At 41.2% G+C, this 22,283-nt stretch overlaps 2 protein-coding genes across 9 annotated transcripts in view; one reads left to right on the forward strand and one right to left on the reverse strand.

Annotated features, from left to right (window-relative positions):
* CYFIP1 (cytoplasmic FMR1 interacting protein 1) overlaps window positions 1-2,099 on the forward strand; it is a 75,816-nt gene extending 73,717 nt beyond the window's left edge. For all 3 annotated transcript variants that reach the window (XM_010394187.4, XM_010394186.4, XM_019282739.3), the window contains 2 exons: window positions 393-540; window positions 1,007-2,099. In XM_010394187.4, coding sequence (XP_010392489.2) covers window positions 393-540; window positions 1,007-1,171 — 313 coding nt within the window. In that variant the 3' untranslated portion in view covers window positions 1,172-2,099. The remainder of the gene's footprint in view (window positions 1-392; window positions 541-1,006) is intronic.
* A 2,320-nt stretch (window positions 2,100-4,419) lies between these two features.
* NIPA2 (NIPA magnesium transporter 2) lies at window positions 4,420-17,806 on the reverse strand. 6 transcript variants are annotated; one of them, XM_039572292.1, is made up of 8 exons: window positions 17,590-17,806; window positions 14,098-14,151; window positions 10,219-10,279; window positions 9,653-9,809; window positions 7,899-7,955; window positions 7,071-7,161; window positions 6,365-6,525; window positions 4,420-5,394 (listed from the first exon to the last, which is right to left on the reverse strand). In XM_039572292.1, exons 4-8 carry the CDS (start codon window positions 9,789-9,791, stop codon window positions 4,757-4,759), a joined length of 1,086 nt encoding a protein of 361 aa, XP_039428226.1. In that variant the 5' UTR covers window positions 9,792-9,809; window positions 10,219-10,279; window positions 14,098-14,151; window positions 17,590-17,806; the 3' UTR covers window positions 4,420-4,756. The 6 variants fall into 6 exon arrangements, with proteins under 6 accessions (XP_039428226.1, XP_039428044.1, XP_039428329.1 ...); XM_039572110.1 differs by having other exon boundaries at window positions 9,653-9,851; window positions 17,590-17,805; XM_039572395.1 differs by lacking the exon at window positions 17,590-17,806 and adding an exon at window positions 17,475-17,495.
* Between the last annotated feature and the right edge of the window lie 4,477 nt (window positions 17,807-22,283).

Here is a 22,283-nt window from a genome sequence, read left to right on the forward strand (position 1 = left end):
GAGCAATTAGAAAACAGCATAGGGCATTTGCTTCCTTTCATGCCTGCAGCCTAAAGGAGCAGAGTGGTGTTGAATTCTCGCTTTGTTTTCTTTGAAAGTGTTGTTTCCACTGAAAATGAAATGTCATGTCACAGGAGTCTAAACGGGGAGTAAATGTTTTTGGAGTAACTTGGCTACATAAAATTGAAGAAGAGGAGTTCTGTTTTTTTGTTAAGCATCCATTTGAATTGTTTGTGATATCTCCAGTGATAACCAATATACCAGAGCTTTTGCTTTCTAGATGAATGTCTAACATATTTACTATTTAGTGTAGTGGCTGTTTACCGAGTGTTTACTGTGACTGTGTTTTGAAGATGTAGGTGAAACCTGCTCTGTGCTGTTTCCTGTTCCAGGCAGTGCTTTGGGGATGGCTTGCACTGGGCTGGCTGTATGATCATCGTGCTTTTGGGACAGCAGCGGCGCTTTGATGTCTTGGATTTCTGCTACCACCTGTTGAAAGTCCAAAAGCACGATGGCAAAGATGAGGTTATCAAGAATGTGGTGAGTTGAAAACATCTGTATTTGCTGTAGTAATAAAGACAACATCAACTCAGAGCTGTTTGTACTCAGATGCAGCATAGATGTGGCAATCCTTTTTTTTTAGAATGAATTGCTGAAAATGAGGGCACCAGGATTTTCAGAAACAAAAGATTAAGGCATTAGGCTGGAGTTGGAAGACTGGTCAAGCAGAATTCTGACCAGTCATATATATGAGATTTTTTAATGCCTTCCATCTCATGTATGTTCATTCCGATAATGGCAAGGCTGCTGTAAATTGAGCTGCTTTGTACCCAAAGCAGCACTGTCGAAAACCAAAATGCACCTTGGATTTCCATTGGCTTAGCAGTGCAAGGGAAGCATTTGTAACATTGCTGGGAGAGGTGAGGTAGCAGCATTTGCTGCTTTTCTGGCTAAGGCTTTTCATACCCAAAGCTAATTCCTGTGTCTGCTTTTTTGATGTTTGCAGCCTTTGAAGAAAATGGTTGAGAGAATTCGCAAGTTCCAGATTCTGAATGATGAAATAATTGCTATTTTGGACAAGTATTTGAAGTCTGGCGATGGAGAGAGCACACCTGTGGAACACGTGCGCTGCTTCCAGCCACCAATTCATCAGTCCCTTGCCAGCAACTAGATTCTCACCTAACAATACTTTTTGCACCTATTTAGGCTAAAAGTGTGAGAAAAAAAGCAAGAAACAAAACCCACACTGACAGTTTTAAAGAATACTCTCATCTGCATTTTTCAGTACGCCTGTGCCATTTGAGTGGCACACTGTTCTCTCCAGTCTCCAAGCACAGTAACAGTATACGACCCATACTTATTTTTCTAGACTAAAATTTTATACACTTTGATTAAAAGCCTGTAAGATTTTTGAAATCTCTTTGCATTCCTGTCCCGAGGTGGCCATTTTAGACTGGACTGGTATAATTTTCCCCTGAAGCTATCGAAATAATGGCTGTGGAGAATAAAAAACTGGGTTCTGTAGAAAAAAATTTTTAGAAATCAATGCATAATTGTTTGTATTAGAGCCTTAATTGCTTAATTTGCCTTTATTAAAAAAAAGAAAAACAACAAAACAAACTCTGCTGGTGCTTTGTGAATAATTTTCTAGTCAGTTGATTCTTCTTCCTCTTTGCAGAACTATTCTCAGAGATCAGTAATTATGGAAATGAAGGCTATTTAAAGTGTTTGTTTCAAAGTTATTTAACATGGAGGTGACCGACCGACTGATCTTTTTAAAAGGTGGAAGTTGGATTGATTAGAATGGGGACTGTTTACTTTTTCCTAATGAGAGCTTCTAACATAGCTTATGTTTTGGTTGGCAATACATACCCAAACACATTTACAAGTGATGATGAATTCTTGTTTATGAGAATCTTGACTACGGTGATCAGGTGTAATCTATCCCAGTACATAAACTCTAATGATGTTAATCATGATTTATTATGGAAAGTATTTGTTCAATTACACTTGCTGTATTATGCAAACACTGCATCAGTAAAATTGTAAAACGTTGCAACTATAAAAGTTGAATTTTAAAGCAAACCATTCAGCCAAAAGTAGTAACTCCTGCTTGCTTACTCCAGGATCCTATCAGTTTGTCAGCTGGCTTTGGGATCAGCCCTAACCAAGATGTTAAGATGGTCAGAACAGACAGAGACAGGTAATGACATGTTTTACCCAGGATACGGATTTATGGAGATGTTGCTTGGTTAGTGTTTCTAACCTATAGTGTGAAACCAAGAATGCATCCCTTTGAGAACCTGTTTTTCTCCTTTCCCTCTTACTAGCTCCTGGTTAGGTTACAGCACATCTTTTCTCCTGCTCAGCTCTTTCCAGGTGCTTCACAGCCATGAAATTGACTCCAGCAGTGGGTAGAAATGAGCCTCTAACAGAAGAGGTACACAGGAAGCGAGGAATACGTACGTAGGTATTGGAGTGGCAGAGAACTCGATTTTGAGGAAAAAAATTACCTGAAATCTACTCAGCAAAACAGGATGGAGATTTTCCAGGCAATCTATCAGCACGTTTCCACCATAACAGGTTTTCCCAGGACATCTGTGCTTGAGAGCTGTTGTTCTGGAGTGGTGTCTGTCGTGGTGAGAGTGCACACAAGGCTGCCCGGTGCGTGGGAGACAGAAGTCAGAAGCACTTGTGCCTTGCTACACCAGCTTGTTGCAGGATTTCTTTTACAAGGTGTTTAAACAAATTTTCTTTAAGAAACATTCTTTTAGATAGCACTTTTGGTCAGCTAGATTCTTCCCTGTGCTTCCGGCTTCAGTTAAGCAAATGAACAATGTTCCTAATTTGTTGACATCATCATTGGTTTAGGGATATCTCACATGCCTGAGACTTTGGCTTGGCACTGGTGCAGAAATGGTTAATTAATAAAGCCTGATTTTTTTGTTTAAGAATTATTTAAAAATAACTAATCATGATGTGAATAATTTCTAATTCTTACCAGTTAACTTTCAGCAATAAGAGAATTGGTCTCTTAATGTCTTAAAACTACTACCTTAAATACATATTTTATGATCACTGAGGGGAAAAAAGTTTAAGACAATTCAGACATGAGTCCTAGGGGATGATTGTTTCCCATTTTTAAAATGTAGATTTTTTTTTTCCCCCCAACAGGATTATAGACTTGGTAGGAGCTAAACATTATTTGCCTGGTATAACCTTTCCTACCTAAAAGGAAAAATGCAGCAAGGTGCATAAAAGGTGTAACTTTTTCTTTTTTAATTTGTTCTTATCAAAAACCAGGTCTGGAGGCCAAAGTGCCCATCAGCACAGAAAGCAGCAGACTGTACTATGTAAAATGATAACCTGCTCCTGGGGTAGGCTGGTGCTTTGGTACTAGAACAGGCAGCCCCAAGTTCAGCAATTCCTCTGCTGTTTGATGTCTTCTCTACCACTCCCTGGTTCTTTGCTGGTTTTTGCCTAAGTGCTGGAGGCACCTTTTTCCCCTGACTGAGCACAGCTGATGTGATCTGCCTTTTGATTACAGAGAAGCTCAAATCCTGATCTTCAACCAGAATTTAAAGAACCTTTTTCTTATTGGACACCTTTGCCCCTCCTGTATGTTACGACACACACCAAAGGAAGCAGAAGAATTTTGTTTCACAGGTGGTAACTTGGGTTTTTTTCTGTCCTAGGAAAAATCTTAATTTCTCTTAAACACTAACCACTAGACCTGACAACATCCAGCAGTAACTATTAGTCTCTGTCCCAAGTATTTCCAAATTTCACATGTATGGTAAAATGTTCTTATAAAACCTTCTTCCCTAATTTTCATTTTCAGCCTTTACAAAATTAAATTACCAGTTACTTGCCTCACCCTTTTTTTTTCCCAAGCAATGTTTCATTTTTTTGGCTCTTTTTGAAAAACTCAGTGTTGCAGCCAGTGCCTGTGTTGCTGCAAACAAAATAGCAAGCTGTAACGTCAGGAACACAGGTCTGCAGAGCAGCATGGTGCAGCACAGACAGAACCTGACCTCTTTTACAGAAGAGCGAACAGCTCCTTTCACTACTAGTATGACTCAGATCCTTCCTTCTGCATAAATTGTCGTGGCAGGAGCTACCATCTCACCACCATCTCACCTATCCAAGCAGAGCAGAAGCTCCTGCCTTCTTGTTTCTGCCAGCCAGTTACTCTGATTTGGTAAAGCTGGGGGTTTTTGATGCAAATCCAGCAAGTTTTGCATACAGCTTTACCTAACCAGTATTTTCAAAGCATCAGTTGTGCTTGGTTGTAGCTTTCCCTTTTCTCTTTTACAAACTAGGACAGGAGTAGTTGCTGCAGCTCCTGTTTCAATATGGTTACAGTCACTCCATGGTCAGTTAGGGCACAAGTACAAAGGATCCAGTTTTGCTGCAACCTTTTTACCACCAATGCAGAAATAAAGCCATTTATTTTTGATAAAATTGTAATTAGTGCAATACATCTTAAAAACAGAAGAATGAAATGAAAGTATTTACACATAACTTAAGCAACAAAACCAGTTGTGGTCTGAGGTAATTTTAGTACTTTTTAAAGTAAAGGCAAATAAAAACCATTTCAGTGTTCTTTATCCAAACTAATCGAACTCAGAAATCAACGATTGTCTACACATACTGTTAAAAAGTACATGAATTTCCCGACAAGCTCAGACATTTCACAGGAGAAAAAAAAAATTCCAGGGTTACAGAATTGTTCTTAAGTAACACGTAGATATTTTCAGAAGGCTGACAGGCTTCCATTTCTCCTGGCTGAGAGACTCTCAGTGGATTGCATTTCACCTAGGCAGGCAGAACTTTCTTCATCATCATTAAAGCTGTCAAACGTGCTCAGCAAAGTGCCATTTGCTGCTCTATCATCCTTCCGCAGAGAGAGGGGCAGGTTTGCTAGGGTGAAGTTAACATCTTTGAAGGCATGCAATAAAAAGATCCCCACAATAATAGTCAGGAAGCCACTGAAGGTGCCGATAATGTCATCAGCCGCCATGTGTTGCCATTCCTTGAAAAGGATGGCAGAACAAGTTAAAACAGATGTTGTAAAGATTACATAATATATTGGAGTCACTATTGAAGTGTTGAATATATCCAGAGCCCTGTTTAAATAGTTGATCTGCGTGCTCACACAGACAGTAAGGCTTAGCAGCAGAATCCAAGACAAGGGATGTTTCAGCACTGGTTTTCCTGCAAAAAGTTCCTTTATAGTGATGCCCAGACCTTTTACACAGGAGACTGATAAGGCTCCAATTACAGAGCAAATTGTTATGTACACGAGAATGCTGGTCTGTCCGTGGCGAGGTCCCACCACACATATTAGAATTAAAGACACAATGACAACGAGCGTTGCGAAGACCACAAAACCTATGGTTGGGGAAAAAAAAGTCTTGTTATTTATAGACACTATAAATTAATATTAATTATTATTAATGGACACACTTGTTACTTATGGACTCTATTTATCAGAAGCAGGGGTACTTATCTTAGGGCTGCAGGGAAAACACTCATTAACAGTTGGACTGCCTCAGCTTAAACAGAAGAGTTCAGGATGTTTCTCATTACTCCTCCACCATCACAGTTTAGATGATGCTAGAGTGAGCTAGCCAAAACAAAGAAAGTACCTCAGGCATGCTCTACTACTTTTACCAGTCTATTGTCAAGACGACTGCAGGATTAGATTGCTAAATTGCCTTACACCCAGATTCACTGAGGTGTAGATGCCACTGGACACAGGCTTGAGTCTGAATTGAGTCTTTTTTAGGAGATACATTTTTGGCAGGTGGCTGTATTCATCAGCAGGTTTCCAATGATCAGGTCATTCCTTAAGAACAGCTTTTTAATCTCTGTGCTGGCTATTTCCTCATGTTTAAGATTGGAATTGCCTTTGTATAATTAGTATTTTGCAGATGTGCATTTTTGAGTGCTCATCTTCCACGTAGGCACAGCAGCTCATCTCTAGGATTTTACTTCTCAGCAGACACCACAACACCTACTTTTTCATTTTAAGGACAGCTCAAAGTTGGGCTTGGAGATGACACACTTCAATCAAAATTTATAGAAGTTTTGTTTATCTACCTGTGCTGCTGCATTTGTTTGAACAATCACCTCAGTGGTTGCCATCAAGGCACTTTATTCAAGGCCAGACAAGTTCATTGGCATCATGCAAAGGTTCCTATGGAATTATATTACAGAATTCAAATCTCTACTTCATTTGAACAACATGTCTACATGAAGCAGACAAGGCCATCTTTCTGGAACTTGAGAGCAGCAGTAATGAAACTATATAATGAAGAAATGATGGGCTGTGTACATATCAAGCCAGCATTTTTCTTACCTGGATCACCTAGTTTGTGGGACATTTCATCCAAAGTTTCTACTTCTTCCTCTTGTGGAGCATGAATTACCATCACAGTTGATCCCAGTATACTTAACAAACACCCTATTTTTCCATGTAAATTAAGTTTTTCATTTAAAAAGAAGGATGACAGAATGGCACTAAGAAATAAAAAAAGGCACCAACAAACATGGAATTAGTAATATCCATTTGCTCATCAGCTTACAGGTTGTTTTGACTGTACAAGTCACTTGCATACACAATGTGCAGCTTAAAACCAGCTATTTTCTATCTTAAGGTACTTGCTATGGACAGAACTACCTGTTAATATTTGACATCTCTGCCCAGAACCCCTTTTTTATGCTGCCTGCTAAAAAAATGCTGTATCTAAGAACTTGCAAAAATAATTTAAGACAGACGAAAATTTACTTAGGAATGAAAATACTGCTCTGTTGTAATCACCGTGTTTTTGAAATGCAGAAGACAATAGCTTTTCAGAGATGGACGTGGAGATGCATTGCTAGAACCCTTTTATATCATAGCCACTACATATTTGGAGAAACTTAAAAGTTACTCCTGATGTTTATAAGCACTCTATTATGAAGAAGAAACCCCATTTATTACAGCATAGTTCAGTGACATATTTCTAAATAAGTGTTTTACTTTTGTCTCTCAATTCACACTGCTGTCTGTTAGTGTTTCTTACCTTACAAGAACACTGAGAGCTCCTAGAGGAGTCACTAATGTAGCTGGTGCAAAAGCATAGGCAGCAAAGTTCGCTACTTCGCCAGCTCCCACTGCAGAGGAACAGGAATTAAAACCTGAGTTAGGCTGTCATGCAACAAACCTCTGATTCAGGGCAAGAGGTCATGTAGACACAAACACGCAGCAAGGGAAACAATGGAGAATTCTAACTATAGCATTCAGCTAACAGTACTAGCAGAACACACCCCTGCCCCTCTCCCCCACTATTACATTTTAAAAACAGGCTGTGGAACTGCAACAGGTATTAGAATTGATTCTACCAAATCAGAAGGTGTTTTATTTTAGCGTCTATGTTGTAGCCCCCCAGCCTGCCAGCTTGACTCATGAAGTTCTGCATGGAGAAATCTGCAATAGCAGGATATAGCACAGCACATACAGTAAGCCACAGTTACCTGCAGCCGGTAAATTGAGAGTTCAAGCAATAAAAAAATTCAGAAAACAGGCATAATCCCAAAATATGATTCCCTTTAAGAAATCCTATATATCTAAGCACTTTTCTGCTGAGACAAAAAACAGAATGCATATGGTAGCAAAGACATACAAAACCACTGCACAAAGAGGGCAGTTACATTAAAGGAAGAATTTCTGATGTGAGAGAAGTTACAGTAAAATCATTAGAACTGCATGCATGAATAACATTACCATGTATTGTAGAATCCCAATCTCATTCCCTTTTTTTGTAACCATACTGCCATCTGTGGCATAATTATTTATTAAAATTATACAATACAAATTTTTGACACTTAGATGAATAATTTTTGACACTTACTTGAAAGAAGTCCAGCCCACCATAGCCATTCCTTAAGGTATGCATGACCACCTTGACCTAAAATTGAAAGAATGTTGGCTATTCCACTAAAAACAACGACACCCCATCACTAATAACACTGCCATAACATAATTTTTGCAACCCATGTCCTTAAAAACATGAGTAGCCTTTTGATACCTAGGCTTTCTAGGTAGAGGGGTTGAAATCAAAGCATCTTCAATTTCTGATGTGCATGTGCCTCCTACAGCCTCCTTTGATAACAAGTTATTTCATTTCTTTTGTATTAGAAATGGCACTGATGATCATATCTGCATTACCCTGAGAAACAGTTCTTTCCAATCACTGAAATGACATGAAAAGCCAAGTTATGTTTCTCTTACTATAAGACTGCTACTCTGTGGAAATTGTACATGGTTTATACGTGGTTGATTACATGTACAAACATCACATTTTCTCATTCCAAACTAGGGTGCATGAATTATGTATCTCAAGATCAACCATCTTTTAGAAGCAAAGATGACAGGTACTGAATAAAAATATTCATAGTCAACCTTCTGAATCGTCTGCAGATGCTGCAGCTATCTAAATCTATCTTCTTTCAATTTAAGCCATTGCCCCATGTCCTGTCACTACAGGCCCTGGTGGGGGGAAAAAAAAAAAAAATCTGTCTTTTTTATAAGCCCCCTTTTGGTACTGGAAGGTGCTATAAGGTCTGCCAAGACCCTTTTCTTCTCCAGGCTGAATCCCAACTCTGTCAGCCTATTCTCATAGAAGCGTTCTGTCCCTCTGATCATTTTCATGGCCCTTCTCTGGACTTGCTCCAACAGGTCCATGTCCTTCCCAGATTGGGATCCCAGAGCTGTCTGCAGCACTGCAGCTGGGGTCTTGCCAGAGCAAAGCAGAGGGGCAGAATCCCCTCCCTCACCCTGCTGTCACACCTGATTTGGATAAGTTTGGCTCTCTGGGCTGAGTGCACATTGCTGGGTCATGTTCAGCCTCTCATCCACCAGCACCTGCAAGCCCTTCTGGGCACGGCTGCTCTCCATCAGTCCATCCCCCAGCCTCTGTTGATACTGGAGGTTGCCCTGACACAGGTGCAGCACCTTGCTCTGGTTCTTGTTGAACTTCATGAGGTTTGCACAGGCCCACTCCTCAAGTCCATCCAGGTCCCTCTGGACAGCACTTCCTCGCTCTAGAGCATCAGCTGCCCCCCTCAGCCTGGTGCGATCCACAAACACGCTGCCAGCGCACTCAATCAATCCCCCTGTCTGTATCACTGGTGAAGATACTTAATAGCACTGCTTCCAGTATGAAGCCTTGAGGGATACTACTCATCACACTCAATTACTACACGTGGTTTTTAGTTTTCTAAAACAATCTCCTGACACCCAAACACAGTTAACACTCTCTTAAATCCACTCATTCAGGAGCACATATATAGTTAAGAGTGCTGCTTCCAAGTTCAATTTGCAAGAACAATTTAGATTTAACTGACATACAAAGGAATCCTTTGACAAGTGTCCCCAGAGGGCATTACATATGCATTAAATAGCATGTGTCACACACAGTTACGGCTATCTGACACCAGAGAAAAAATACACCAGCTCTGTGTTTGAGGTTTCATATACACGTAACAGAAAACCAAAAAAGTCAAAACAAGACCATTAGTTTAATGAACTAATGAACAGAAATAATCTTCTGTTAAACAGCAATATCTAAACATCAGCAATTTATTAAAAGATGTATGTATTTACCTGCTCTCATGGAGCCTTTCCTGGCTAACCGGAGGAGACCTTTCTTTTTCAGGATGAAACTTCCTCCAATGAAAATGCTGGAACTCATAGCCAACACCAGACCAATACAGAAGTCATACCTCCCACGAGTTTGGCTCATCTCGTAAGCTACTAAACACTGTCACATTGATCAATGAGGAGTAGAACTTCTGTTACTCAACTGAAACACGAGCAAAATAAATACATTAGAATTAAGCTGGTAGAAATACGTGCTGTATAGGAAAATCCTCAACAGCTCATGTGACTGGTTCTCCTGTAAATGGTCTCTTCTAAGAGAGGTTAACCAAAAAAATGGCAATCTCTGAAGCATGGGTAACCTTGCACTAAGGATGAGTAACTAACAAGTTTGAACACAGAGAAGGGAGGGTTTCTGACCTGAAATATAAAACCTGAAACCCAAATAAAAATTCTTTTAGAAACTGCAGGGAAATTTTACAAATATGTCATTTATTTTTCTTTTCATTGAGTACACAGATCTGTGTCTGGCGCACCATGTAACTAGTGATATTGATAAAAAATTTACTTACATTGAAATCAGTTTGTAAAAGAGTTTGAGAACAGTTGCAGCATTTCTTCCATATAAACTCCCTAGAAAAATTAAAGAGAGTATTAGATGTTTAATCATATAGCCATCTTCATAATACAAACAAATCTCACATGCATGCACATCCAATTACACTTTAACAGGAAAATCTGGCAAGAAATAAGGCCTTTGTTTGTTAATTTATTTTATAGAGTTTCCCATACTTGTATGAAGCACCTTTCAATATTACTTTTCCCTGTACTTTCATGCTTTCAGCTTTGATTGATGTGCTATACCTCTAGGAAAACCTAGCAGAGCTACTGGTAGGTTAGCATTAAAACTGAACACAGATCCTCTTACTTGCATCCAGTTAGGCTGTGAAAATGTAGAGGAAAACAATAAGCAATCAACATAGCACTGCTCAAAATGCTGCAAGAGCCACAGTTCAAAATTCTCAAATCCTCTTCCCTTAATCCTTGCACAGTAATTTTTAATATCTTATTTTGTAGGACAAACTAAGTAAATGATCTACAAGAGAGTGCTTTCACTTTCTAGCCACTTTAAAAAATAAACTAGACTCTTGCATGATACAAAACCACCTATCAAACAAAACCAAGAAAGACAAATCATCAGTGCGTGAGACAGACCAAACCCAGCCACCTCACCAACTGCATAAAATATCATCCTGGTTTTGAGTTCAAACAAGACTTTCAGTTCCTTGAAGAAGTTTTTAACGCAAGGAAAATACATAAGACTTTTGTGACTGTTCTCTCTACCATCTGTTCTAGCTGGTGTAAGGCTCTCTGTTCAGGTAACTGAGCTAAGAATGTTCTTCCAACTCCAGCTGGTGCAAAATGTGACAGTGGTATAGCATCACCTGGGGGAGCAGGGGCTGGTTTTGCTAAGCATTATCATTTACAGGTTTTTTCAACAGCTGCGACTTTAATTACATTACTAATGGGATTATTTTTACTAGTGCAGCTTTTTACTAAAGGAGAACTCTCCATATTGGCAAAACCACATTTTTCTTTTCCTTTTCTTCTCTCCCTGGTTTGCATACCTTCACCTACACTGACAGAGGAAAAGAGCATCAGTTAGTCCCATCCTGACACCTTCCACCCACTGCATTCCAGAAACAAGGGAGAAGCACAGGCTGCTTTTCTTTGCAGCAGAGGAAGAATTTGATTGTAGAAGAACGAGGAAACTTGTGTGCTCACAGGTAGTTTTATGAATTTAGACTTGAAAAGGATGCTACACTTCGAAACCTAGTATTTCTACTTTCCCCCATGTCCCAAATACACTGACTTGCCCTGTCAACCACTTTGTTAACCTTGTAAAGAACTCATATCTCAACCACATAAATTACATAAATTCAGATAAATTACTGCTAGCTCCTCCCATCAAGTTTATTTGTCCTCACACACATGACCAGTGTGCATTTCTGCTTGGGCTGGACTACCTTATTTCCACCTAACGTTTATTCAGATGTCTACAGTTGCAGACAAACATCACACAGTCATGCTGGACACAGCTGCTCTGAAGAGATCTGGTTCCCACTGCATACAGCACAGATATAATTTGCACGTGTAGAACTGACATGTGCAAGGTCAAAGCAGTACCAAGCACTGGAAGTTTTGCACTTCAGGAAATCAGGACTTTAATTCTAACCCTAAAACTTAATAAAAGAAGAACTAATGCATCCTCATTAATATAATCAAGAAAAATTATCTAAGGGCATGAGAAAAGAAAATGCCATGAAATGAGCAGTTTCTGGAATAAATACGCCTCTCATTTTCCTGCCTTGGGACGTGCCAAAGCTGTTTCATTCCAGCAGCCAGAGCCACTACTAGGTTATAAACAGAGAGAAGCCGGAAAATGTAGGAGTTAAATAAAGCTGGCAGTCGTGTAGCTCTGTAAAGGTTCTTCAATCAAGTTCACAGCTGATTTTAACACATAGAACACTTCATCCACTCAAGACCAGCAGTGTCATGGAGGAATACTAGTTTCCTTCTCTGATTTCAGAGAAGTAATGAAGGGCTGAGACTCTCCTACTCACAGAAGCTACAACATCTACCACACCTCCAAGAGCCACTCATTAATGAACTGCCTGTGGATCTGCTGGCGTCATGAGTCATAACTCTCAGTGCGCAGCAGTGCAATGACAGACCACACAGGGAACTGGGTTTGAAGGTTATCAGACAGGGAGAGATGCAGAAACTTGGAATGAGAAAAAAAAACCGTGGGAGACAAGCAAATCCAGATTAGCCACAAAGTTTTGTTGCTTATTTTCAAGATGTAACCAAAATGTATCACAAATGCTAGCAAGATACAGACTCTAAAACACGAGGTAACGCTTCTTTGCTCAAAAGTCATTTTCTCTCAAAAGTAGCACAAACGCAATGCTCAACAGTTGTTACATTTATTGTAGCAAGTGCGCTCCCTAAATATTCAGAAACACTAAAAGTGGTATAGTAAGATGAAGCAATATTTTACATTTAAAAACAGATCAGCATAAGTAAGAATGTGGGAATTACCAGCCAAAGAAAATTAGTATCACTTCTACAAGCTGTATACTGTATGGAAGCAATAACTAGAGCTGGAAAAGGCAGACAAGGTGCATTGCTCCAACTTTGCTTACTTGGCCACAAGCCCTCTGGAGTTCAGTAGACAGTCTTAAAAGACTTACAAGAAGTAATCTAAATCTATGCTAAATTATTTAAATTCAAGAATCTTTTCTAAAACCTGCTCTTTTCAACTATGAACAGGATGATGCCATAAGCAAAAAAATGACCTTAACAGGCCATTTACTTCAACCCTTTGCCATGTACTACATAATTCACTGCTGCTCCTCATTACAGATAATTCAGCCAAGCTTCTCCCACAAAATACTTGCAAAGGAAACTTCACAAACATGGCAACCATGCTTTGATGCCATTAGGAACTCTCATTATCTAATCATCTTCACTTTCACTACCAAATCCCATTGTGTTTTTCCACTCCAGACTGGAAAAAGATACAAGTTGCTTTATCTCTGTATCCACATATCAACATTACTCTGCAGGTTAGGTGCTTGGCACCTCCTGCTGTGCCACCCTCTGGGTCCTTTCCCAATAGCTTTATAAAGTGCAATTTCCAAAGCTGCATACAGTACTTTAGTTTGAGTTATTATCACTTCTGCAATACAGTGGTAGACTGTATTTCTTTTCAAACATCCAAATCAGGTGGTTTTCTTAGCCCTTTGTCTGCAGTCACCTACTGTTGACTCATTTTCAACTTCTCTATTAGTATAACCTCCTGCATTTGTATAGCAAATTATTCCTGGCTGGGTGTAATATCTTCCATTTGCTCCTATAAAAAACATCTTTTCTTTAGAAATGTTTCCTGAAAACATTCAACCAAGGTTACACACTGGCAATCCTTCCCTGCCCAGTGTCAATGATTATTTCTTTGTCTTTTGAGCCAGATCAATAACATTAAACAGCCAAAGATTCAGACATGAGGGAATATTTTTAAACAAAGGCCTGCTTTGGCAAGACAGTAATACTCTAGGTATAGCCATTCTGCATCTTTCAAACTGTTCTGTGGTATTTTACTGTCAATTCTGCTAGTTTACAAGAGCTCCATGAGAAGTTTTGTGTTTCTAACATTGGAATTAAGCAGCTATTTAATGCCCTTCTAGCCATAAAGCTTGTCACGGAAGAAAAGGGGGTTGAATCAACAAGTTGCTTTAACAAACACGCATTGACTATTATGTGTCTTGTTGGCTATTATGTGTTCCCTTCTTCCTTTCCACAAGCATAAAACTACATGAAACAAACATTCCCTAACAAAACATAAATCCAAATGTTCGGTGATGAGCCTTTAGAAGGCTCATTATACATACCAATTTTGTTCCAAAATCCAGAGGCATTCACTTAAGTATTTCGAAGTTAGGTTTCTAAAACAGAAATTTAAAATAACATTAATTGGCATGTAAATAATTTGGCAAAAATATTATGTCCATTATTTCAAGCCAAATTAATTTTCATGCATGACATAGAGGACTTTACAATGTCCATCTATGCTTTAAAAAGGAAGAGGATTTTTGTTTTAAAAACACTTGAATAACAAATCAGTATGATTTTTGATTTCATCTTCCTTAGATACATCTTGCCTTATTATATATTTTATTTCACTCGTTTGCTTTTCACTTCACAAATCAAAGAAACTAACCTGTGATCTAAGCTATTCTTTAGAAGGTACTGTATTAAAGTTGAACTGAAATAGCATCCTAATCCTTTCAGTTTTGTTCTGTAATTAAAGTGCTAAGGCACTTTTATTGCAACATAACTACTATCGAGTTTTAATTACTGGCTTTAGTATGGTGAGTTTTCAGAGGATGTTTATACAGAATCACAGAATTGGAAGGAACCCGCAAGGATCATCAAGTCCAGCTCCTGGCCCTGTACAGGACAGCCCCAAGAACCACACCATGTACCCAAACACACACAGGTTTGAACTCTGTCAGGCTGGTGCTGTGATCACTTCCCTGGGGAACCTGTTCCAGTGCCCAACCACCCTTTGGGTGAAGAACATTTTCCTAATGCCCAACCTAAACCTCCCCTGACACAACTTCAGGCCATTCCCTTGGGTCCTGTCACTGTTCACCTCAGAGAAGAGATCAGTGCCTGCCCCTCTGCTTTGCCTCATGAGGAAGCTGTGGACCATGATGAGGTCTCCCCTCAGTCTCCTCTTCTCCAGGCTGAACAGACCAAGCACCCCCAGCTGCTCCTCATACAGCTTCCCCTCATGCCTTAGGTTTTAACTTTTATATTTTTCAAATCCTGTAGCACCCAGTGTGTAACTGAAGTTTCTTGTAGCCTGTTAACTACTGTTCTCTCATGCTAGTTAGACATAACAAGCTTCTCCAAGCTTGCTCTCCAAGGACACCCAGATTGTCCTGGGCCCAAAATGTGTAAACTAACGTCTTAAGAAGGGGGGTAAACTTGGGGAAATTACATCATTAACTGAAGTTTTAATTGGAGAATTAACCCTGATATGCAAATGAACCAAACTTATAAAAGTGTGAAGAACTCGTGACTTGGGGTCCATCTTGGGTGTAGCCTCTTGACTCCCAGGGGTGTACCTTGAAGGCCCTTCAGATAAATACCTACCTTTATTCCCTTATTCTTGTCTAGTCTCTGTTTTTAGGTGGCCATCTCAGGCATCACCCCTCTACCCCCTTCACCACCTTCACAGCCCCCCTTTAGATATACAGAACTCTGGGGCAGTGGGAATATGAACACAGAAATAGTCTCAGTAAGACTACTAAAATCCCCCCAAATATATAATTATTAAATCCAAGCCTTCCTCAGTCATATTCCATCCACTCACAAACACAGCTTTTAAACACAGGTATAAAGAGAACACTGAAGGACAGCTACAACAGAGTATTAGAATAAAAGAGCTCAAACTTCAGTCATGTGCACCTTTCAAAGGCCAAGATGGATGCACGCAGTACCTACAGATTCTGTATACACTGTTTACAAAACAACACGTTCAATTTTGCACTGCACATCTGCAGTTTTCCACCTCTGTCGAAGTTAAAGACTGCCCAAGCTTATACACATAATTATTTGCGTATTACACATAGGCAAGCTAAAAAAATATTTATGTTCTATATACGCATATATATAATGTTAGAGGCACTATCATATGCTCAGAAAGCAAAACATACCATAACTATCCTAAAGTTGCCTATTTTAAAAGGTTTAGATAAGCTATGGGGAAAATCAATTCTTTACAGCAGATTTCTATTTATAAAGCAAAAGCAACAAGCACGCCATTTTATGAAATTAGGAAGAAACAAAAAAATGCCACATTAAAAACCTACTCTTTGCATGTGTTGCTTGTAGTTATTCTATGAAAAAAGACCTTTAATTAAAGCATTTTCACATAAAGCTAAAAAGTATCTTCACTAAAACAGTATTAGTCATTAACTGAATACAAATTCAGACAGTCCATTACAGTTGATGCTGCATTGATTGTTTTCACGGAAAGCTATCAAAACAGATTCAAGATAAGACTTGCCTCATCTTTGCTGTACCTGGCACATGAGTTCCACTCCCGTGGGAGGGGCAACCAGCACAGGGTCACTGAAGGTCCACCTTTAGTATTTAATATGGGCAGTTTCAAATTTAAGATAATTCGGGAAGTTAAAGTCCAATCTAGACATTAGTCACGGCTACTCCTTTGACACAACTGATAACGTGTTATAACTTGCTTTCTCTTTACCAGGATTTTATCATGAGAATTAACTACTTTAACAAAAGCAGAACTAGACACTGAATTCTAAATACAATGATACTGACGAAACCTTACGGAATAATTTTCTATTGATTAAGACGGTATCTTCCAGAGGAAAAAACCACAACTGTATACAATGAGGCACATCAAAAGCATTAAGATAGAACCACAATGACTTACATTTATCACATTTTCATTACAAACAATGTTAAAGACATTGTAGTGAAATAGAGAAAGTTGACTGCTTTAAAAAGATTGGGAGGAAAAACAGGGACAAAAGAGTTAGATCCAGGCAACTTCACAGTGTATGAATGAACACAAATCTTCACTCTGAATCACAGAATCAACTAGGCTGGAAGAGACACTTGAGATCGAGTCCCACCTATGACCCAACCATCACCACGTCAACAGACCATGTCCAGTCTTTTCTTGAACACCTCCGGGGACAGTGACTCCACCAGGTACCTCCCTGGTCAGCTCATTCCAATACCTCATCACCCTGCCTGTGAAGAAATTCCTCCTAATGTCCAACCTAAACCTGTCCCCTGGTGCGTCTTAAGACTACAGTGAACTACAGTGCAAAGCTAAGATTACTTTTTCCACGTCAAAACGATGCACCAGGGCTCTGAAGGACTACTGAAGGTGCTCCGGAACCAGGCTGCACAACCCTCTACCTCGGATAATTCAACACTGGACCAAACTGAAGATGAACCGGGTTAGCTCCCTGGTTAACCACACGCACACGCCAATACGAGGCACAGCGGCTCCGGAGCACGGGCAGACCCAGCACACCGTACCTGGACACCTCTGCCCGGTGGGAGAACCCCACAAACAGCCCTATTTAGAGCTTTTAATCTCGGCCTTCTCAGACCAAACCACAAGTTTCCCACTACGGAGAAACCACCCTTGCGCTCGTACAGCCAGACTCAAGGCCCGGAGCCCCGCGCCCCCGGCCCCGGCCCACTCGCTCCTCACCCGCAGCGCCCAGCGCCGAGGGCCTTGCGCCGAGCGCTTCGCGGGGAAGCAGCCCCGCCTCCCCCCGCCCCCGAGGGGCCGGCCAGGCCCCCTCCCCGCCTCTCCCCGCCGGTACCTGCGGTCACGGCCCCTCTCACATCCCCGCCGGAAGCGGCGAACCAAGAGGAGACAGGGGCGGGGGAGGCCGGAGCGGGCGGCGGGAGGGGCCGGTGCCCGTGCGCTCCAGCGCCATGAGCGAGCGGGACGGGAGGGACCGGCAGCGGCAGCGCAAGGCGAGGCGGTGTCCCGGGCCCGTCCGCCCCCTCCGCTCCGCGGTTCCGGCAGCGGCCGCCGGAAGGGGCGCGGCCCGGCCCCGAGCCCCGCCCGCAGCGGGTCACATTCCCCCTCCCGCAGCCCCGCCTCTCCCGGGCTGGCGGCGTCCCCCGGACGGGTGCCGGCTCCCGGCAGAGTCGCGAACCCCTCTGCGGCCCTGCAGCTGGGGTAAGTCATTCCCGCGACCCACCCCGCGCGGCGCCCCTGCCAGCGTCCGCGCTGCGCAGATTTTACACTCGCAGAAAATCGCACAATCACAGGGTGGTTTGGGTCGGAAGGGGACCTTGAAGATCATCCAGTTTCAACCCACCCTGCCGTGGACAGGGACACCTTCGACTAGATCAGCTAGCTCAAAGCCCCATCCAGCCTGGCCTTGAACCCTTCCAGGGATGAGACATCCAGAACTTCCCTGGACAACCTGTTCCAGCTCCTCATCACCCTCACAATACGGAATTTTTCCTAATATCTAATCTAAAGCATACCCTCTGCCACTTTTTACCATTCCCTCTTGCCCTGTCACTACATAAATAGTCTTGCCCCATGTTTCCTGTAAGTTCCCTTCAGGTACTGGGAGGCTGCAATTAGGTCACCCAGAAGCCTTCTCTTTTGCAGGCTGAAATAAACACAAGCTGTTTGCAGTAAGGGAGAGAGACATTTTACTGGGCCAGGTAAGGGGAACGGTTAATGAATCGGTTTAATCCAGGTCACCCACTCTCAGCACGTGCTTTACAACCCAAACTGCTTTAATCTCATACTAAGTAAATGGATAAATACAGTTAGACAAATATTTGTCCTCAGCACACAGCAAGGAGTCTTTGAAACAGTCATAACAAGCATCAGGCTCAGAGGGTTCTTTGGTTTCGTCAGGACGATCTCTGAGTATGCTTCAAGCAGCTGCCTTATAACACTAAGTCTGAACAACCACCACTGCCAAAATACCTGTGGTAGCTCTGCATGGAAGATGCAGCTCTGCCTCTTTAAACAAAAGACAGTTTTGTCACATTCCTTAGTTAAAGCAGTTCCTATTTTTTTAGCCTTCTCAGCATTTATGTTGACATTATCCTAGTCTGCACAAGCAGCTGCTTCATTTTTGCTAAACCTGGAAAGACCTGGAAACAAAACCAATCTTGGCTTTCCCTTGTGGGATACCCGTAACAAAGCCACTCCTCATCACTTTACCCGCCTGTTATATCTCACTCTGTCACAAAAATCAAATTTCTACACCACTCAAAGCACATGGATAAATGTTAAGCCTATTTTATTCTCTAAGGCAACATTCCATTCCCCATTATAAAACTAATCTAGTATTCTTGACATGAACTTTGCATTTATAAAATAGTTTTGTGTGTGTGTATATAAAAACATACTTTAATATAGAAAGGCTGCTAAACAATTTAGAGTCATTACCTAAGTAATGACACAGTAGGACACTGGCTTTTCTGTGGTTTACCAAAAGATACCAAAACTGTGAAGTCTTTGAAAAAGTTAACAGCTGGTGAAAATGGTTTCTCAAATGGATTAAAAAATTAATACCTGTACCACCTAAACCAGTACAGTATAAACAGAAGTATCTAAGTACTGATAGCTAGGTTCAAAGTTTAAAGGAACTATAAGAACTACATGTGCCTGTGATCATGCCAAGTGCTGATAATGTGTATGTGTACATATTCCTGAGTTAAACAAGAAGCAAGTCAATTCAGTCTTCCCTTTCCACTCTTGTCTCCCTCTGCTCTCCTCCCTTCAGAAACACCTCTCAACCAAGCTAAAACAATAATGAATAAATACCTGAAAATATTAATTGGACTCCTCCAAGCATTTTAGACCCTTGTGGAACTTCAGTCATTCTGTTAATCTCCTTCCTTGTGTTTCTTCAACTGCTAGCTCTGCTTAACATACATACATCTGTTCACACAAAGTATGAGTTCAAGTGCTTCAATTTGGCACAAAATTTGGCACACTAAATACTTACTTTAAAGCCAAGGGTTGTGCTCAGTAATGGAAAATACTCAAACCATCTCAGAGTAATTTACAACAGCACAGTATTTCAGGCATGTTTGCTGAGTATCTGGCAAGAACTCCAAGCATGAGAATGTTGGTAATCTGCCTAACTTAAGCCATTCTCATAGTGCAGTTCATCTGTGCAAACCATCCTTATGCCCAAGGAATTTCACGAGAGAGGTCAGTGTAGGTACTTCTGCATGGCTATGGACAGGATTTTTCAGGGCTTAGTATCTCCTATGTGTATAAACATCTTGTAAAGTTTAAAAGGGCAAAGAGCAAAAATACAACCTCAGTAAGCTCTGACAGGGTCTCTGGTGACCACTTCCCTGCTGTGTTTCATGAAGACAGCTCAGTAGAACAAAGAAACCATGTCTGTGAGTCTACTTGTGCAACATCTGCAGTGTCACTTACAAGGAACTTCAGGGATTCTGCTTAAGACTTGTAGAACAAAACTCACAAAAATCAACAGGAATTTTTTTTTTCTTTTGACACAATGAGATTTTTGTCTTTAACACTCTCCCCATATGAACTGTGTTGTTGAGATAAATATGCTTAGGATTGATTATGTCCCAGACTTTCAACAATACCAGTGGTGTTAATGGCACATTTGCCTTTACCACAATGCTGCTGCCTCAGAGGCCTAGCTTCTAAGATGCACAAGACAAGAATAGATAGCTGAATTTTCTTGCTAACAACATACAGACTCCTTATCCTACCTACTTAAAAATCAGAGATGCCGCATGCAGAAGTGAAAGCCTTCCTAGTTTTCTGGTCTTATCTTAGTACATTGCATTAATATCATCAATACCTTTACAAATAAAATTGCAGTAAAAAATCCATACCCATCTTTTCCACTGCATACATTTAATATTGAGGAGCTAGTTTCCTTGTTTAAAGATAATTTTGAATTTTGACTGGTAGTTATATCAATGCATCCCTGTTGTGGTTTGATGCTGGCTAAGTGCCAGGCACCCACAAAAAAACCATCTACTTAGTTCCTTTGCTATAGCAGAGGAGAGGGAATTGAAAACGTCATTATCATGAGTTGAAATAAGGATTATTGAAAAAAAAAAACCACTTTAAGGCAAAACAGGTTTAAAACTTAAACAGTATAAAGAAGATTTATTATTAACAGAATTAAAAGTAAAAAGGGTAATGAGAACTAAAGCAAACTTTCAGAACACCTTTCTTTCCCAGTCCCTCCCTCTTTCCACCAACCGTGCAGGGAAACAAAACATGGGGTTTTGGTCAGTATTCCACTTCTTAAAAATCTTTCTTCAGTACGCTTAAGGAAAAGACTTTCTTCTGCCGTGCTCTGGAATCCTTCCCACGGAAGACAGTTCTCTGCGAAATTTTAAAGCGCGGTTTTAACTTCCACAAGCAGCAGTCCTTCCCGAACCTGCTGCAACGTGAGTCCCTCCCACGGGCCAAGTTGTTACAGTGCGGATACTGTAACACACGTATCAAACGAGGAGGCCTGTGGAAAAGAAATATATATGGACCGATTATTGATAGATGTTTCAGAGATGTTTATTTCTCCAGCTGCACCAAGTAGTTTTCCCACAGCTGCCCAGCGTGGGTCATTTTAGTTCATGGACTTTAGTCTTTTAAGGATCAGCTGTTCTAGATTGGAAGCGAAGGCTCTCTTCCACTATCTCTAAAAGCAAGGATCATCTCGAGTTCCTCATTAGATTACAGTTTTCAGCATCCACACGCTCCAGCGTGACTACTCTTCTTCATGGGCTGCGTGTGGATCTCTGCACCCCCCATGCACCTCATGAATCACAGGGAAACTGTTTTATTACAGTCCTCACCATGGCTCGCAGGAGAATCCCAGCTCCGGAGCTTGGAGCACCTCCTCCCTTTCTTTTCGCTGACTTCAGTGCTGTAGTGTTGGTTCTCCTCACGTGTCCTTACTTTTCCTTTTCCTCTGACTTGGAAGAAAGTTGGTGTCTGTAAGTTGCAGTTGACAGGTTGATCTCGTCTGGGCTCCGCATCGAGGAATTGCTCGCCATGTCTCTTGCTGATGGCTGTGTGGTCCTCACCAGCACCACACGGGCGGCTCCGGCCTCAGGAGAGCCCTGGCCGTGCGGTCCCAGCCTCGGAAAGGCCCCGGTGGCCACTGCTGGGATGGGCCCTGGTGGCCACCTCACCACCCCTCGGGAGAAGAAGAGAGAGAACTTCCCGTGGTTTTTCCTTTCTTAAATATGCCATCACAGAAGCGTTACCAAATTGTCTAATTGGGCTAGCAACCTGCCCATTGTCAGAGCCTTCAGTGATTGGCTCTGTGCTGGACATCGAAGTTTCGAGCAGCTTTTCTCCTGTCCCCACCAAAAACCAGGCTGTGTTAAACCAACACAGTCCCCTAAACCACAAATACATAGAATGAAACAGTTCTTAATCATAAATCCCACCATTAAAAAAAACCCCAGCCAACCAAAATCTAGCATGCACGCACACACACACACAGACTCTAAGTTATGTATTTGCCAGTAC

This window comes from Corvus cornix, chromosome 1, assembly GCF_000738735.6.
Source record: "Corvus cornix cornix isolate S_Up_H32 chromosome 1, ASM73873v5, whole genome shotgun sequence".
Lineage (NCBI taxonomy): Eukaryota > Metazoa > Chordata > Aves > Passeriformes > Corvidae > Corvus > Corvus cornix.